This window comes from Myotis nattereri, assembly GCF_964212035.1.
Source record: "Myotis nattereri genome assembly, chromosome: 1".
In the NCBI taxonomy this organism is placed as follows: Eukaryota; Metazoa; Chordata; class Mammalia; order Chiroptera; family Vespertilionidae; genus Myotis; species Myotis nattereri.
Genome location: NC_138075.1, coordinates 120,727,591 through 120,746,894, shown reverse-complemented (window position 1 = coordinate 120,746,894; position 19,304 = coordinate 120,727,591). Strand labels below are relative to the sequence as shown.

At 42.0% G+C, this 19,304-nt stretch overlaps 2 protein-coding genes across 2 annotated transcripts in view; one reads left to right on the top strand and one right to left on the bottom strand.

Moving 5' to 3' along the window:
• KLHL28 (kelch like family member 28) overlaps positions 1–1,985 on the bottom strand; it is a 29,104-nt gene extending 27,119 nt beyond the window's left edge. The window contains exon 1 of the mRNA XM_081087313.1: positions 1,883–1,985. The gene's annotated coding sequence lies outside the window, so the exon portion shown is untranslated. The remainder of the gene's footprint in view (positions 1–1,882) is intronic.
• Positions 1,986–2,100: 115 nt separating this feature from the next.
• The window catches only part of TOGARAM1 (TOG array regulator of axonemal microtubules 1), a 130,668-nt gene continuing 113,464 nt past the window's right edge, over positions 2,101–19,304 (top strand). The window contains exon 1 of the mRNA XM_081087302.1: positions 2,101–4,532. Coding sequence (XP_080943428.1) covers positions 2,490–4,532 — 2,043 coding nt within the window. The 5' untranslated portion in view covers positions 2,101–2,489. The remainder of the gene's footprint in view (positions 4,533–19,304) is intronic.

The following is a 19,304-nucleotide window of genomic DNA, read 5'->3' as shown; positions in this document are numbered from 1 at the left end:
AGACAAACATTTAATTAACTCATCCCTAATGCCTCGGCAGGGCCAGACCAAATGATTTCGAGAACCTTATACTGTACGGCCCTCGGCTGGACCTTCCCCCACCCCTGCTCTATAGAGATAAGGGATAATTCTTTTTTTTTTTTTTTTTTTTTATTTATTTTTTTTTTTTTCATTATTATTAGTTAAGGTATTACAAATGTGGATAAGGGATAATTCTTAAGCTTCTACCATAACTTTGATGATGAATACCATTCAAGACTTTCCAAGTTCCTTTTCTTTAACTTTATGATTACCACACAACCTCTACTTACTATTCCCAAGTTCTCAGATACATGAAAGAGTTCACTGGATTTTCAACCTGAAAATTCTAATCACTGGAAAGGGTAATCTTCTATTCCAACATAAACTGGCATTCTAATGTGTACATTCTAATGTGTAAACCATTCCCTTATTTAGATTAGTTTGAGTTGTGTTCCTGAAGTCTGAGAAAACTTGAGTAAAAGTATACATTGGAAGTAAGAGAACTAGACATAATGTCTCATTGACAACTGTGACAATCAACTCTTGGTTTTCTCTCCCTGACCTTACTCTGCTCCTATAAGAAAAAGAAAGAGAGAGAGATCGTTTTTCTTTAGTCTACTGAAACATAGCCAAACCAAATTTAGGCAGATTCACTTACCCATCAAAATGAGTAATTTTAAAGGAACAATCTAGATTAGAACTTAAAAGCAAAACAAGGATGCATGGTTTACACAAGACGCATTTACATTTATTCTAACCCCAAAAGAAAAAAAGAAACCTATGATATTCAAATTGTGCTGTCAGACAACATCAGATATTAATCTTAAACTTAAATTATTCATCAACATTATTTATAAAGGGGTTTGGCACATGTGACTCAATTATCCTAAGGTTTAAAAATGTACTTAAACATCCCATGTGGCACAGAGCAGGGTAGGCGCACTTGCATCTGAAGTGCATAAACTGGAGACTTCAAATGAAAACTCAGACGTTGCTCACTGGATCATTCAAAAGGAATTGTGTTATTCCTTCAACAACAACAAAAATTCTCTTCCACACTTCAAAGAAGCCAGCCTTACGACAAACACTCCATCTCTTCAATTGTGTCCGCTAACGTCTCACCTACAAGAAGGTTAAAATGCTCATCAAATCCACAGTTCACCTAAGTCCTAAAACAAAGAAACGTTTAGTATCAGCCTTAAACCTACAGGGCAGAATTCTCTTAGGACCACGATGCCAAGAAATCGACCCAACGGACATGTTCTCTGCAATCTCCGTTTCCAGAAGGCTGAGTGGCTGCGGAGATGCCCGAGGCCCCCGGAGGGAGCCTGGGGCGGCGGGGGAGCGGGAGGGGCGGAGAGGTAAGTCCCACAGGGGAACTGCCTTGGGAGACTTCGAGAACACAAGGGAGAGGCGGTTAGGTTTAGGGAAAAATAGATTTATTACGGATTACGTATGTTTCCAAAGAGAACTTAGTGATGGTGGTAAGGAAAAATGACATAAAACCTTGAACCCTCCACGGCCGGAGGGAAGGATAAGCAAAGTAGGAAATGGGGGGTCGGGGAGAGGGCGGGGAGTGCAAGGGCCCAAAACCCGGATTTGAAAAAAGAACGCAAGCTCTGAGCCTGGTCTTGATCCGGATCTTCTGCCTCTGAAGCGGACGGCAGGGGAGAAGGATCGCACTGCCTCCGGGTTGTAGAGAGGAACGCGCTCACAACGCTAACTAGTCCTGCACAAGAAGATGTCTCCTCTCTCTCCTTGCTTACTCCCGTCTATTTCTTTACCTCTCTCCAGCACCAACGGCACTCCGGCAAAACTCTGCCAATGCCTGCGCCGCAGGTGGACAGCGAAAGGAAAATACCTGAGTCCCAGGAATCACGCAGGCAACGACAGGAGGAGGAGCCGAGGACAACTGGAGTCCGGGCAGGATCCTCGCTTGCCTCTAATCAAACCTCAATTCTTACGGGTGGGGCAGGGAACTTCCGCCCTGAACGTGGAGACCGTCACTTCCGCCTAATGCCTCCTCCCCCGCGGCTCCCCCAACACACCTTCTTCGAGTACTCGGCTCCAGATACATTCACTAAGCTCGCTATGTTCGCATTGTTCTCACTTCCTTTTCCAGGAGACCTCTGCCCAGTCTTAACACCTGACGTGGACTACATGACCCAGCATTCACCACGGCAGGTTGATTTCCGGGTCAAAAGGTCCACGCTGATGCATCACCATGGAAGCGATGGGTTTGGTCACGTGGCGCCCCTGGTTACGCCCGGCGGTAGCTGTGGGGTCTGGGGCTTTACCGGGGGCCATTTTGCCGAGGGCTTCCGGAGTTGGGGGCGGCTTGGAAGCTGACTGAAGCTGTGTTTTCTCCTCTGCAGCTTGGGGATTTGGAGAGGAACAAGAAGGCTGGGCTCCATCAAACCCTTCGGAGACGATGGTTTCCTCCAGCCTCTGCCACCTAACGACCCACCATGGAGGCTGCGCCCTCCGCGCTGCTCCTGCTGCTTCCCCTTCCAGCCAAATGTTCCTATCGCCCCGAGAGCCACAGCCGTCCTTCTGCCCCAGAGACTGATGAAAGTCGAGGTGCGGGCACCATGAGAGGCGAGAAAAACTGCTGCCGTGGAGCTGCGGGAGATCACGGTTCCTGCCCCTCCACCCCTTCGCCTCTGGCCTCGGCCCTCTTGATGCCCGCGGAGGCTATCGCCAGTAGTTGGCCTGGGTCTGGAGGCGGTTTGTCAGGGGGGGATGAAGAGGAGACTCGGCTCCTTCAACTCCTGCGGACCGCGCCAGATCCTTCGGAGGCCTTTCAGGCGCTGCAGGCTGTTTTGCCGCGGCGTGGCGGTCGACTTGGCTTCCCCAGACGGAAGGAAGCGTTGTATCGAGCCCTGGGCCGAGTGCTTGTGGAAGGAGGTAGAGATGAGAAGCGACTCTGCTTGCAGCTCCTCTTGGACGTTCTTCGAGGCCAGGGGGAGGCAGGCCAGCTGGAAGAGGCCTTTAGCTTAGCACTTCTGCCTCAACTGGTGGTCTCTTTACGAGAAGAGAACCCGGCCCTGCGGAAAGATGCGCTGCAGATCCTCCACATTTGTCTGAAACGTAGTTCTGGGCAGGTGCTAAGAACGCTTATACAGCAAGGCCTGGAAAGTACCGATGCTCGGCTTAGAACGGCAACAGCGCTGCTGTTCCCTATCTTGCTTACTCCTGAGGACTTGTTGCTGGGCCTAGATCTTACCGAGGTGATAATATCCTTAGCCCGAAAGCTTGGCGATCAGGAGATAGAAGAAGAATCCGAGACAGCTTTCTCTGCACTTCAACAAATTGGGGAGCGACTTGGCCAAGAGAGGTTTCAATCCTATATCTCTCGCCTGCCGTCTGCCCTGAGGAGACACTACAATCGCCGCCTGGAGTCCCAGTTTGGCAGCCAGATTCCTTATTATTTGGAACTTGAAGCTTCTGGATTTCCCGAAGACCCCCTTCCCTGTGCAGTGACCGTTCCCAACAGCAATCTTAAATTTGGGATTATTCCTCAGGAGCTGCATTCAAGATTGTTAGATCAGGAAGACTATAAGAACCGGACGCAGGCTGTTGAGGAACTAAAACAGGTGATGGGACGATTTAACCCAAGTTGTAATCCTCATTCTAGCCTTGTCAGTTTTATTAGCTTGCTGTATAATTTGTTAGATGATTCTAACTTCAGAGTGGTCCATGGCACACTTCAGGTTCTGCATTTACTGGTTATTCGCCTTGGAGAGCAGGTACAGCACTTCTTGGGACCAGTTATAGCAGCTTCTGTCAAAGTGCTGGCAGACAACAAGTTGGTGATCAAACAAGAATACATGAAAATCTTCCTCAAGCTCATGAAGGAAGTAGGTCCTCAACAGGTGCTTTGTTTACTCCTGGAACATCTCAAACATAAGCATTCCAGAGTTCGAGAGGAGGTGGTGAACATTTGCATTTGCTCCCTCTTGACATATCCTAGTGAGGATTTTGACTTACCCAAATTGTCATTTGATCTTGCCCCAGCTCTTGTAGATAGCAAACGCAGGGTGCGACAAGCAGCTCTGGAAGCCTTTGCTGTGTTGGCATCATCAATGGGCTCAGGTAAAACCAACATCCTTCTCAAAGCTGTGGATACTGTTGAACTACAAGATAATGGAGATGGAGTGATGAATGCTGTGCAGGCCAGATTGGCTAGGAAAACCCTCCCAAGGTTAACGGAACAGGGATTTGTGGAGTATGCCATACTCATGCCATCATCTGCCCAGGGTAGATCAAGCCATTTGGCACATGGAGCAGATACAGATTGGCTTTTGACTGGTAACAGAACTCAGAGTGCATACTGTCCCTGTGGTGACCACACAAGGGATAGCATGCAAATTTATGGATCTTACAGTCCAACTATCTGTACCCGGAGGGTATTAAGTGCAGGAAAAGGAAAAAATAAATTACCATGGGAAAATGAGCAGCGTGGAGTCATGGAAGAAAACCAGACCTCCAGTCTGAAGGATACAGAACAGGTATGCATCCCTAATTTCCTTGTATTGATACTAAAATAATTTAAAATGAAAGTATGCCTGTAATTTAAGGGTTATGCTGCTTTAGAGTTGTTATGCTTTATTTTTAAACTAATTTGAGTGCTGATGTGGGTATTATAATGGTACAGGTCACATAGGAGTGTTTAATAGGCGTTTTGTTTGATGGATTTGATTAAATTCTAGGCACAGTGTGATATAGACAATAGCTGGATTTCAGTTTTAACCGGTCACTTTGGCTTATCAGTGATCTCATTCAAACAACAAGCACTAATTATCTAGTAAGAACCAGTTAAAGAGCTAAGTTCTGGGAATGAAAATGAGACCAATTCCACCAAGTCAGACCTGTAAACAGGCAATTACAAATTTGTTAAGTGCTAAAATAGAAATAGTCTTGTGGGAATACTGAAAACAGGAAAAATAATTCCACTAGAAAAGTTAAAAAACCCTTTGGAGATGTGACATCTGAATTGAAATTCTTCCCCACGCCCCTCCCGAAGTTTTTATTTTGAAATATTCAAATCTACAGATAGCTTAATAGTACAATGGATATTCATATTCTTCATCTATATATACACCATTTATTATCCTCTTGCCATATGTACTATATATTTGCCAAACCAATTGAAAGTGCAGATATCTTAACATTTCACTCCTAAATATTTCTACATATATCTCCTAAGAATGACATTCTTCTTTGTAGCCATCATACCACTATCATTCCTCAGAATAGCAATAGTAATTCAGTAATATCTAACATATAGCCTGTATTTAAATTTCTCTGGTTGTCCCCAAAATGCGTTTCATAGTATTTCTTTTACTTTTGTCATCTAGGATCCAATCAAGGTAATGTGGTTAATATGTATCTCTTATCTACAATATGCCCAACTGTTTGTTTGTTTATTCATGACATTGAGTTTATTTGAAGAGTTTGGGGTAGTGTTTTGTAGAATTTCCCACATTCTTAGTTTATCTGATTGTTTACTTATTCTTAATTTATCTTATTGTTTCCTTATGAGTACATCAAACATAAACAGTTTCAGCACTCATACTCCATAGGAGAGATGTTGTGAACTTAACATTGCATCACACCATAAGGCATATAATACTAGGTTGGCCCACTATTGGTGATACTAAATTTTATCATTTGCTTAAGGTGGTGATAGCTAGATCACACCATTGTAGAGGTTTATTTTCCTTTTTATAATTAGCACATGATCCGCAGGATATTTTGTGACTTTATTAATACCTCAACAACCTTTCATCCACTGTTCTTAGCATTTCTTAATGATCCTTACCTGTATCACTTAATACATTAGGGGCTACAAAAAAAGGGTAACTCTTTTAAAAATTCTAATATTTCTCCTATATTTGTTACCTGGCATTCTTTTTAAATCTATATGTAAATAATTATATCAGTATTCTTTTTGATGCTAAAATTGTTTTAAAGATTTAACAAGTGTTTGGCTTCTCTATCTTTGACATGGCTCTTTTAGTTTGTGAACACTTTCTTAAACATAACACTTGCACAGGCTTACCTCACATTTTTATTGCTCCATAGACTCAACCTTTTTTTTTCTTCAAGGGTTCTAGAATTGCTTTTTTAGTGAAGAATGAAATTTAAAAACCAAAGTTTGGGTATAGATGTACTCATTACTATTGCCTACCATTGCAAATTGGCCTTTTCACCTGACAGAGCCAGAGAGTACCTTTTTTTTTTTTTTTAAATGAATTCATGCTGATACCTTCCAATTCAGCACTACAGGGTTCTTCCTCATCTAATTTTAGTTCATATTTGTATCTCTCACAATAAAATTCTGATTCCCAACACTAGTCATATGTATTCATATGCTGTACCCTACAATACACAAAAAATAATTGCTGTACCAGTAACACAACTACCTACCTACCTATTAAATAAAGTTCAAGATTTCTTTGCAGTATTTTTTCTGCTTAGAAATATCCCACAGTTAGAATTCTATGTTCAAACTTTTCTTAAATTGTTTTCTGGGTGATTATGACTCAAATAGTGTGATAGAAGATGAATAGGAGTTCGCCAAGTGTGCATGGGTCCTGGTGAATTTCAGAACAAAAGAATGTATGTTCAGAGATACTGAGTTACGAAAAGACTTAGCAAATTAAGAAATGGCGAGTTTCTGCATAGCTGAATAAGGCATTTCAGTGGGAGTAGCAGAAGATGATGGTAGAATGTAGGCAGGGGCAGAGTATGGAAATCATTTTTGCAAATAAGGAATTCATACTTTTTGTGGTTGACCTCAGAGGGATTGAGATGAACTAAGTGTTCTCTTTCATTCCTTCCAGTTACAAAATTTATAGTTTTTAAAAATAATTTTTAGACTTGCATAATGTAGTTATACAGTTATACTCATGTATTGTAAACATTACCTGGCAGTGGATGATTTTCTGTAAGCATTGATCATAACACGGCTTGTTATACTTCAAGTCTGAAATGTTAATGTATTAAGATTATGGTCCTGGCCAAAGCACCAAGAATTTGAAAATAAGTGCCTTTCTGAAATTCCAGTGCAGACATTTGTTGCTTTTGAAGGATTTTGGTGAAGTTAAAAGTTATCTAAGAAGTTATACTTTCTTACTCAGAAATGATCTATAGAAGAACTACATTGGAAATTATCTTAACAGAGGACAGGGATTAAATTTTTAAATATTTTTATGTGTGCAGTTTTTAATAGTAAATTTTTAGAGCAGTTTTAGGTTCACAGTAAATTGAACAGAAAGTACAGAGATTTCCCATATACCCCTGCCCCACACATGCACAACTTCCCACACTACTACATCAAACTCTACAGCGGTATGTTACAATTGATGAACCTATACTGACACATCATTATTACCCAAAGTCCCTAGCTTCATCAGTGGTTCTCATCCTTCTGGCCCTGCAAATACAGTTCCTCATGTTGTGACCCAAAATTATTTTTGTTGCTACTTCATAACTGTAATGTTGCTACTGTTATGAATCGTAATGTAAATATCTGATATGCAGGATGGTTTTAGGCGACCCCTGTGAAAGGGTCATTCAATCGCCAATGGGGTCGCGACCCACAGGTTGAGAACCGCTGCTTTAGGGTTTATTCATGATGTATAGTCTGTGGATTTGGACACATATATCCATGTCCATTATCTACCATTATAGTATACAAAATAGTTTCATTGCCATAAAAATCCTCTGTGCTCTACCTATTTACTCCTTCCTCATTCTCTCCCTAACTCCTAGCAACCACTGATCTTTTTACTCTATAGTTTGCTTTTTCCAGAATGTTATGGCCCCTGGTCTGATTTGTACTGGTTCTTACCTAGCTCTGCCTTAATATTTACAGTCTGCTGTTAATCTGTTACAGTAAACACTCGATTTTGCAGACCTCGATTTAACGAACTTCGGATTTAATGGACAAAATTTCTGGTCTGTATGTCATATGTGAAAAGTTAACATCCTGTTAATTTTAAAATGCTTTTAACAAAGATTTACTTATAATTAAATTAACAGGTTATTTCTTTTGTTATTAATTCACTGTTATTTTAACAAATAGTCCATATGTTGGGAAAAACACTGTAGTAATTTTGCCCACAGAAATAAATATTACATATCTACAACTATAGTCTACATGTTTAAATCCAAGAGGAACCACTCCTAAACAATGTTCGGGGAATAATTAGCATGTGATCACACTATATCTTGGGTGGTAATTGGTTCTGTTGTTGTATGGTGCGACTTTGTGCAGCAGTTTTGTGGGGTTTTTTGGTTTTTTTTTAAATATATTTTTATTGATATCAGGAAGGGAGAGGGAGAGAAAGATAGAAACATCAGTGATGAGAGAGAATCCTTTATTGGCTGCCTCCTGCATGCCCCCTGCTAGGATCAAGCCCGCAACCAACCTAACCTGGACATGTGCCCTGACTGGAATCGAACCTTGACCTCCTGATTCATAGGTCAACACTCAACCACTGAACCACACCATCAGGGCTGTGCAGCAGTTTGTTTTTTTAAAATATCTTTTTATTGATTTCAGAGAGGAAGGGAGAGGGAAAGAGAGAGAGAAACATCAACGATGAGAGAGAACCATTGATCGGCTGCTTCCTGCATGCTCCCCACTGGGGATCGAGCCAGCAACTCAGGCGTGTGCCCTGACAAGATTAAACCCAGAACCCTTCAATCTGCAGGTCTACGCTCTATTCACTGAGCCAAGCCAGCCAGAGCTATGCAGCAGTTTTAATCCGAGCCAGCTGCAGATATTCTGACATGTGCTAAGCCATGCCCCAGCTGTGTGCATTTGTTTACTGGAGGTGACTGGCAATGCACACATTTACTACACCTATTCAGTATAAATCTAAAATTACTGTAATACATATAGAAAACTTTTCTGTGAAATTAAACTTTTCATAAATACTTAACTTTAATTATACAAACGTGTCTACTTAAGTAAAAACAGGTAAATTAACTAATTTGTCAACTTTTTAACATATACATTTGGAAAACCTACTTTAAGGGACACCCCCTCCTTGCCAGTATTTCTGTCTTGTCCATGTGTAGCATCATTGGTTAGTGACGTTAAATAGCAAAGCTTCCAGAAAAACTCAAGAGTGTTTCAGTTACAAATTTCTATAACTCATTTTGAAGATAGACTAGTTTGCTTAGAAGGATGATTTTCATATTGTAGGAAGTAAGGTTACAAGAGGGAGGTAGGGACTAGATTGGAGACTAAAATTTAGCCTGTAATTTTGACAGTGATTTGAGACTAGGGTTTAGGTTTTTGTTTTGTTTTTCTTTCTTTTTTTTAAGCAATGTTTTAGGAAAATTAATCACAACAGGAGCAATATGTAAGTTTTGTTTGTGTGTATGTTTCTTTTTTTCAGAGAAGTTAGACACTTAGAAACTAAGGGCACTTAGAAGATCAGTCAGACTTACACTTATTGGACTACTTTAGTTAGGTGTAAGGTGTTGATTTTTATAAGGATTGGCAGGGTATCAGATTCGACTGGAAAGAAAATCATGGATGTAAGAGGTATTTTGAAGGATTCTGTGACTAAGAGTTGAAGAGAAGGAAAGAAAGAGGGGGTAACTCTAAAATTTGAATGAGGTGACAAAATGCATAATAGATCTGTGAATACACATAGAAAGGTCCAAAAAGAGGACATTAATTTGGGGGGAGGGGAATGAATTTTAGGTGAAAGAAGATAGAATATTCCAGTTGAGTTTAAAGACTATACTATTTAAGAAAGAAGGAAAGAATCAGAGATGTAAATCTTGGAAGTCATGTACTGAGAAGTAATTGCTGAATGATCTTTCTGTTGAAGAGCATGTAGGGGCAAGAGCAGAGTGCTTAAGACTCAATCTTGACATTCAGCCCCATTTAGTGAATAGCAGTAGGGGACAGAACCAAACCAGGCGAAGAGAAAGGATGCCTAAGAGAAGAGAACCAAGAAACAACAAGGTTTTTAGAAGTGAAGTAGAGTTCCAGGAAGTATATCAATACTGTTGCATGCAGGAGAGATTAGGGAGAATGAAAACTGAAAAGCATGATTTGTTCTTAAATATTCAGCCTGCCACTTGTAGGATAATTTTTATGGTAACTTTCTCTTAATTTTATCTTTATTACATTTTTCCAATAATTCTTCTAACTGTAAAAATGTTACATGTTCTCATTATAGAAAATTTGGAAAAAATAATAAAAAAAACAATAAATTTAAGTTTTCAGCAATCTCATCACTCAGGTCTGCAGTAAAAATTTTTCGCTTGTACTTCAAGTATTTCAATTTATGTATATAGGTATAGATTCTTTTTTCTTCTTAAAATTTATTTATTTGAGAGAGAGAAAGGGAGAGAGAAAGAGAAAGAGACAAACACCAAACATCAATCTGTTGCCTCCTGCACACACCAGACCAGGGATCAAAACCAAAACCTGGGTATGTGCTCTGACGTGACCGGGAATGGGATCATTAACCTTTCAGTGCATGGGATGACGCTCAACCAACTAAGCCACACCAGCGAGGGCTAGATTTATTTTTCCATACATAAAAGTCTCCCCTTTTCACTTACTTTACCATGAACATTTTTTCTTTAACTGTAGTAGGATCTTTAATGTCTGTTTAATATTACATTATATAATATCTTGGTCTGTTTAACTGTTCTTTCTTTTGAATATTTAGGCTTTTTAATTCTGTTTTTGTATCCACCATTTAGTCAATTATTTTTGTGTCCTGATATGTCATAGACTGATAACCAGATTCCTGTCATGTTCTAACTTTGCACCTCTTTCTAGGTTTTTATGAGTGTTAAATGGCTTAGTGGGGTCAAGTAATCCGGCATAACTTGATAGCTACCATATGAGCTACATTTTTTCTAACAGATTTCTCTACAGTATAGTAAAAGTCATAGTCAGTCACCTAGACTGAAAAATAAGGAGCATATTTGCTTCAGGGTAGAGGATTTGGTTATTACAAGATGTTGGGACATGGAAAAGAGTAGTTTTAGAAGAATATTGTCGACAAAGACCACATTTAAAAGTTTATGAGGTGAGTTGATAAGGAAATACAGACAATAAGCATTTACTCAACATCTTGTTTATTATCTACTATGTGCAAAGCCAAGTGCGAGCTTGTAGACTACTCTTTAAAGCACCACCTAGTATTGTTTCCTCCTTTGGTATTTAGCACATGTGAACCATGTCTTTTTTCCTCTTCAGTGATGGTAAGCACTGTGATAATAGAGACTGGGTTTTGGGGTTTTTTTTTGTAACAGTACTAACCATGGTGCTGCATCCACAATCAATATCAACAAATATCTGTTAAGAGAAAATACAGTGTCTAAGGGTTTGACAGTGAAAGAAAGGACCAAGCAAGATACAGCAGGATGTAGCAGGATGAGTTATGACTGTGTTCTTAAATCGGAAATACCTGATTTGGCAGAGAAAAGAAACACCTATGAATTTAACATGCCTGTTCTATGTCTTGCACTGTGTGATAGATGTTAGACGTGTACAGTTCATTCCTTGTTATCATATTTGAGAATCACATTTGAGAGAAAAAGGCAAGAAATTACTATTCCTACATAAAGACTGAATGAGTCTAGAACACAGGTGTATAGAGAGGATAGCTTTGGAACAGAAAAGAAAGTGTTTTCCTCTAGAATTGAAGGGAAAACATCCGTAAGATTACTTAAGATACAGAAAAGTTTTGCGATAGCAAGAAGGGTGTGTGTGTGTGTGCTCTTTTAAGTCAAAAGAAAGAAGATATGAGCTCTAGAACAGTGCCTATCAAACTTTAATGTGCATATGAATTGTCTCAGAATCTTGTTAAAATACATATTCTGATTCAGTTTGTCTGAAATGAGGTCTGAGACTAAATGTCTAATCAGCTGCTAGTTGTTGCTGATTTGTGAACCACATTTTGAGAGCAGAGCACCAAGATTAAGCTTCCATATTCTAGTAAACTAACAGGCAAACTTAGAATGGAAAATAGAAGATCAGATATTTGAAGAATGTGGGAAAGATTTAGAATACTCAATATGACAAATTTAAAGTAATAGAAAACCTAAAATTATTAATTTACACTAATGTATTTTAACTTAATCCTAAAAATTAGTCTTTTCCTTGGGTGTTGGATTGTTTCCAATAAGTAGTCTTTATTTTATTTTTTTAAATATTGGACTTTCTGGCCCTAGCCAGTTTGGCTCAGTGGATAGAGCTTCGGCCTGCAGACTGAGGGTCCCAGGTTTGATCCTGGCCAAGGGCACATGCCCAGGTTGTGAGCTCGATCCCCAGTAAGGGGCTTGCAGGAGACAGCCAATCAATGATTCTCTCTCATCATTGATGTTCTATCTCTCTCTCCCTCTCCCTTCCTCTATGAAATCAATCAATAAATATATATATTTTTTAAAAACTAGCCAAGGTTTAAAAAAAAAGTTTTTAAAAAAATTGGACTTCCTGAATAAGAAAAAACCTTAGTTTTAAAGCTTGTCAAAATCATGATCAGTTTCCCCGGCTTGATGACTCAGTTGGTTAGAGCATCATCCCAATACTCCAAGGTGGTTGCTTTGATCCCTGGTTAGGGCACATACATAATTCAACCAGTGAATGCATAGATGAGTGGAACAGCAAATTGATATTTCTTTCTCGCGCTCGCTCTCTCTCTCTCTGTCCTTTCCTCTTTCTCAAACCAATAAATAAAAAATTTTTTGTTAAATAATGATCAACTCTAAAAGAATATCTAATATCAGTATAGTTGTTTCTTTCAAATAACTAGTCATTAATTTCCTTTTTAAAATTTTATTGTGCTTGAAGAATTTGAAAAACTTTTATTTTTAATGCTTGTCAAAATCATGAACAATAAAATATCATATCTATTCTCAGTATAAATGATATATTTAAAAATTATTAAGTAATCTATATATATAAAAAGCCAGGACCTTAACGCCGTCACAACCAGAATGACCAGAAACCAGAACACCACGGCCCCGGCGGAGACCCACACCCCAATTGGGGGTGTGGCCAGCCTGCAAACCACCGGTGCGCCTCACCCAGGACTTGCGCACCCCAGCGGGGCCCTCACCCCAATCGGGGGGGCCCCATCACGGCAAGGGGCTGGCCCCCGCCCGTGCACTGGGCCTCTATAGAAATATAAAACCCTACCCCACCACCCCTCCAACCCAACCCGCTAAAGGTCCCTGAAACCACAAAATTAGATCACTGAGTCAGGCTAGCAGTTCAAAGTGTAAAGCCTCATTCACACCTGAGGAATTCACACCTTTCTCCTTCCCCTTGGACTCTGTGTCTCAGAGGAGGCATGCATAGTATGGACATGCAAATGAAAGCTCAGAAAAGTCGCTCTTTTGGGGTCCTGTGACACATATAGGCAGAGACAAACTGATCATCAAAAGCCAAGCACCAGATTCTGTCCCTTCCTCATTCCACGGCCTCAGCCCCAGACAGGCACTCCTGTGGCAGGATACAAGGAGAGCCCCGTCTTGAATCTTTGCAGAGATAGGAATGCTCAGGAGTTGAAGATATAGAAACCTAAGGACCTAAATGCTGGGGCCTATGCTGCCAGGGCCCACTCAGCACAAGGCCAAGGGGAGCTCGGACCAAGTTCTGGTCCAATTCCTAACCCAGTTGCGATCTGCCATCCCATACTTCTTCCTGCCCTGCCCTACCTCCATTCTGTCCTCTTTCCCCACACCACCCAGCAGCCCTGTTTCCAGGATAAATGGTTAGAAGAAAGCTTTCCTTGATCGGAAGAGACTCTCCAGGGAGCTGCATGCAGAAAGGTGCTCCCAGTCCTGTTCCTGCAATTGCTCTGTTCTGCCAGATGCCAATCAGAAATTGTGTCTCTGGAGACAGAGCTTAGCAGAAGTAGGCTGCTGTTCTTTGAAGCCCCTCATCAGGAGGAAACTCTTCCCCCTCAAAAAAAAAAAAAAAAAAAGTTCACCGTGCTGCCTCCCTTATCACTTTCAGCAACCCTCCTTTGCTCCTTTCCTTGGAAATAGAAGGATTGGAGCACATCTATCTATCTATCTATCTATCTATATATCTATATCAATATCTATATATCTATTTATCTATCTATCTATATATATATATATATATGTACACACACATATATAAAAGTCATATGCAAATCGGTGGAACAACCAGAACGACCAGTTGAGCAGTCACTATGAGGCACACTGACCACTTCTCAGTCCCTCCCCCTGGCTGGCAGACTCCGATGCCCCAATGGCAAAGGGGGAGCTGGGGGTGGTGGTGGCAGCTGCTGGCAGCTAGGGAAGATGGCCATGATCATAGGCCAGGCCTAGGGACCATACCTGCACACGAATTTCATGCACCGGGCCTGTAGTTTTTTAGATAAACTTCAAAAATAAATCTTAAAAGCATCCTATCTAATAAAAGACAAAAAGGGTAATTAACCGTACCTCTGCTACGCTTCCCATTGGCTAATCAGGGTGATATGCAAATTAACTGCCAACAAAGATGGCGGCCGGCAGCCACACAGCTGAAGTGAGCAGGAGGCTTGCTTGCTCCAGTGATGGAGGAAGCCAAGGTTCCACGCCTGCCGCGGCACGGCTCTGAGCCCGAAAGCAACAATGTTTCAAAATATAGAAGCTAAACAAACCCCAGATACCTGCTTTCAGCCGGCCACGGCCCCAGAGCTGGGAGCGTCAATGACAGCAACAATGTTTCAATTATAGAAGGTAAATAAATCCCAGGGGAAAAAAAGAAAAGAAAAAAAGGAGAGGCTGGGAGCTTCAGTCGCCTGCCAGCCTGAAAACGGCCCTCAGCCCCTCACCCAGACTGGCCAGGCACCCCAGTGGGGACCCCCACCCTAAAGGGGGTGTGGCCAGCTGCGAACAGCCATCAGCCCCTCATCCAGGGTGGCCAGGCACCCCAGTCGGGACCCACACCCTGAAGGGGCTGTGGCCAGCTGCAAACAGCCATCAGCCCCTCACCCAGGCTGGCCAGGCACCCCAGTGGGACCCCCCACCTTGATCCAGGACACCAGAGCAAACCAGGCAGCCCCCACCCGTACACCAGGCCTCTATCCTATATAGTAAAAGGGTAATATGCAAACTGACCCTAATAGCAGAAAGACTGGGAATGACTGGTCACTATGACACACACTGACCACCAGGGGGCAGACGCTCAATGCAGGAGCTGCCCTCTGGTGGTCAGTCGCTCCCACATGGGGGAGCTCTGCTCAGCCACAAGCCAGGCTGATGGCTGCCAGTACAGCAGTGCTGGTGGGAGCCTCTCCTGCCTCCTCAGCAGCGCTAAGGATGTCTGACTGCAGCTTAAGTCTGCTCCCTGCTGGCAAGTGAACATCCCCCAAGGGCTGCCGGGCTGTCAGAGGGATGTCTGACTGCCAACTTAGGCCCAATCCCCCAGGGAGCAGGCCTAAGCCAGCAGGTGGTCATCCCCCGATGGGTCTCAGACTGTGAGAGGGCACAGGCTGGGCTGAGGGACCCGCCCCCCAAGTGCACAAATTTTTGTGCACTGGGCCTCTAGTATTAACTAAAATAACTTATACTCATTTTACTATCTTTTTAAAAAATATTTTTTTTAGAGAAGAAGAAGGGAGAGGGACAGAGAGGAAAATCATTGTAAGAGAGAAACATCACTCTATTGGCTCCCACATGTGCTCTGACTAGGATCAAACCTGTAAACTGGGTATGTGCCCTGAACTGGAATCAAACCTGCCACCTTTTGGGATTACACTCAACCAATGGAGCCACATCGGCCAGGCTGATTTTACCATCTTTAAAAATCTATAACAGAGAAACCAAGATGGCGGCATAGGTCAACAAGTGAATCTGAAAATCAAGATAATAATCTGATGAACAGAATGAACTGGTGATTATAATAGAATCGGGGCATAGAAAGGGAGTGGACTATTCTTGTGTGGGAAAGGGGTGAGGGGGATGCAGGAAGAGACTGGACAAAAATCGTGCACCTATGGATGAGGACAGTGGGTGGGGAGTGAGGGAGGAGGGTGGGGTGGGAACTGGGTGGAGGGGAGTTATGCGGGGGGGGAAAAAAGAGGAACAACTGTAATAATCTGAACAATAAAGATTTAATTTAAAAAAATCAATAAAATATATTTTAAAAAATCTATAACAGCCTTGGCTGGTGTGGCTCCTTGGTTGAGCACTGTCCCATGTACCAAAAGGTCACTCGTTTGATTCCTGGTCAGGTCATATGCCTGGGTTGTGGGTTTGATCCCCAATAATGTAGGAGACAGCTAATTGATGTTTTTCACATCGATGTTTCTCTTTCTGTTCCTCTCTCTCCCTCTCCTGAATCAATTAAAATTTTTTTAAAGAAAGTAAAAAGCTATAACAATTTCCTTGATAAATGGATAAAATATATTAATTATTTTGTATACATATTTTTATTTCCCTATAACTTTATTTTACCTCGGTAGTATCAGCTATACTTATTTTTTTTAAAATAAAATCTTAATTGTTCAGATTATTACATTTGTTCCTCTTTTTTCCCCCCATAACTCTCCTCCTCCCAGTTCCCGCCCCACCCTCCGCCCTCACTCCCCACCCACTGTCCTCATCCATAGGTGCACGATTTTTGTCCAGTCTCTTCGCACATCTCCCACACTCCTTTCCCCCCCAAGAATAGTCCATTCCCTTTCTATGTCCCTGATTCTATTATGATCACCAGATTATTTATTCACTTGATTCTTAGATTCACTTGTTGATAGATGCATATTTGTTGTTCATAATTTGTGTCTTTACCTTTTTCTTCTTCATCCTCTTCTTAAAGGATACCTTTCAGCATTTCATATAATACTGGCTTGGTGGTGATGAACTCCTTTAGCTTTTCCTTATCTGTGAAGCTCTTTATCTGACCTTCAATTCTGAATGATAGCTTTGCTGGATAAAGTAATCTTGGTTGTAGGTTCTTGGTATTCATCACTTTGAATATTTCTTGCCACTCCCTTCTGGCCTGCAAAGTTTCTGTTGAGAAATCAGCTGACAGTCGTATGGGTATTACCTTGTAGGTAACTGAGTTTCTTTCTCTTGCTGCTTTTAGGATTTTCTCTTTGTCTTTTGCTCTTGGCATTTTAATTATGATGTGTCTTGGTGTGGTCCTCTTTGGATTCCTTTTGTTTGGGGTTCTCTGCGCTTCCTGGACCTGTAAGTCTATTTCTTTCACCAGGTGGGGGAAGTTTTCTGTCATTATTTCTTCAAATAGGTTTTCAATATCTTGCTCTCGCTCATCTTCTGGCACCCCTATAATTCTGATGTTGGTACGCTTACAGCTGTCCCAGAGGCTCCTTACACTATCTTTGTATTTTCGGATTCTTTTTTCATTTTGCTTTTCCAGTTGGGTGTTTTTTGCTTCTTCGCATTTGAAATCTTTGACTTGATCTTGCGCTCCTCTGGTCTGCTGTTGGGAGTCTGTATAGTATTCTTTATTTCAGTCAGTGTATGCTTAATTTCTAGTTGGTTCTTTATCATAACATCAATGGTCTCATTAGATTTCTCGTAGATCTCATTAAGTTTATCGGCAGCTTCTAGACAGTTCTTGAGAGACCTTAAAAGTGTGGTTCTGGCCGAAACCGGTTTGGCTCAGTGGATAGAGCATCGGCCTGCGGACTGAAGGGTCCCAGGTTCGATTCCGGTCAGGGGCATGTGCCTGGGTTGCGGGCGTGTCCCCAGTGGGAGATGTGCAGGAGGCAGCTGATGGATGTTTCTCTCTCATCGATGTTTCTCTCTCATCGATGTTTCTGACTATCTCTCTCCCTTCCTCTCTGTAAAAAATCAATAAAATATATTAAAAAGAAAAAAGTGTGGTTCTGAACTCTATATCTTCCATTGACAATTTTGTCCTGTTTCTTTGTCTCTGCATTTTTTTTTTTATGCTTTCTTGGTGCACCCCCTAGTGGTCTTTGTGCGCAGTCTTGTTGTAGTTAACCCTTGATTGTTGCAGTTAATAGTGGGGGAATTTGACCTCCAGGCTAACTGGCTATGAGAGTCCGCTGTGTCTGCAGTGGGAGAGCTTCTGTGCTGGATCTCTAGGGTGGTGCTAATCTAGCCTTTGCCTGAGGCTATCTGGCAAATGGCTCTGTGCAGGGCTTGGGTGGGGCGGGTCGCACAGGATCAAACAGGGTGGGCAGAGTGAGCAGTTATGGCTGCTCTCAGTTCCGTCCCTAGGGGCTCTGCCTCACAGAGTCCCAGCAACCGCTGCAAACCTCGGAGAGAAAGCTGCCTTCGAGTTCCGACGGAAGCCAGACAGTCCCGCTTCTCCCGTTTGAGTCTGGGTCCCTAGAGACTCGCCCGGATATGGAGCTCAGAGTCTGAAACTCCCTCCCGATTGAAAACAACCACGCCCTCCACCGCCAGCCCGCTCCGCGCGCGCACTCCACACCTTAGTATTTCACTTTAGCACCGCGCCTCCTCTGAGTCTGGGTATGATATTCTCTTTCCTCCTAGTTGTAGAATTTCCACTCAGCCAGCCTTCTGGATGATGTTCGTTCCGTCTTTTAGGTGTACCCTTGAATTGGTTGTTTGAGGCAGCAATCTCCGGCGTTAACCTATGCCGCCATCTTGGTTTCTCAGCTATACTTATTAAATACAACCTTATCCAAAGAAACCAACTGTTGTTTTCATGCAGACAAAGAAAAAATTAAGTCATGTAACCAAGAACTATTTTTTCATTCTCTTCATCAATACACATTTTATGTCATTTTTATAATGATTTTAAGTGGCAAAATAAACATAATTAACATCATCCAAAGGCACTTATATAACCTGTTTGTTTAATGGTTATTCTACAATGTATAAGACAGAAGGATATATTAAAAACATCTGGTGACCAGTGATTTGCATTTTTCTTAATTAGAAATTGTTCAAGGTCTAAAGATTTTTCATTGATTTCATTTTATAGTAGAGCCCAGTACAAGAATTCATGCACTGGTGGGGTCTGGCCAGCCTACCCCGATCGGGGCCCATCAGGCCAGACCAGCAGGGCGGAGTGGCCACAGGCAGTTGGCCAGCCGGCCCCACCCCTGATCGGGGTGTTGGGGGCCAATTGGGGGCAGGGTCTGCTGTGGGGGGGCCAATTGGGGCCTGGATCAGACTGGTTGGCTGCTTCAGTGCACGTCATAGCCACCAGTCGTTCTGGTCATTCCGCTGTTCAGGTCGCTGGGCTTTTATATATATAGACTAGAGGCCTGATGCACAAAATTCATGCAGGGGGCTAGGTCCTCACAGCT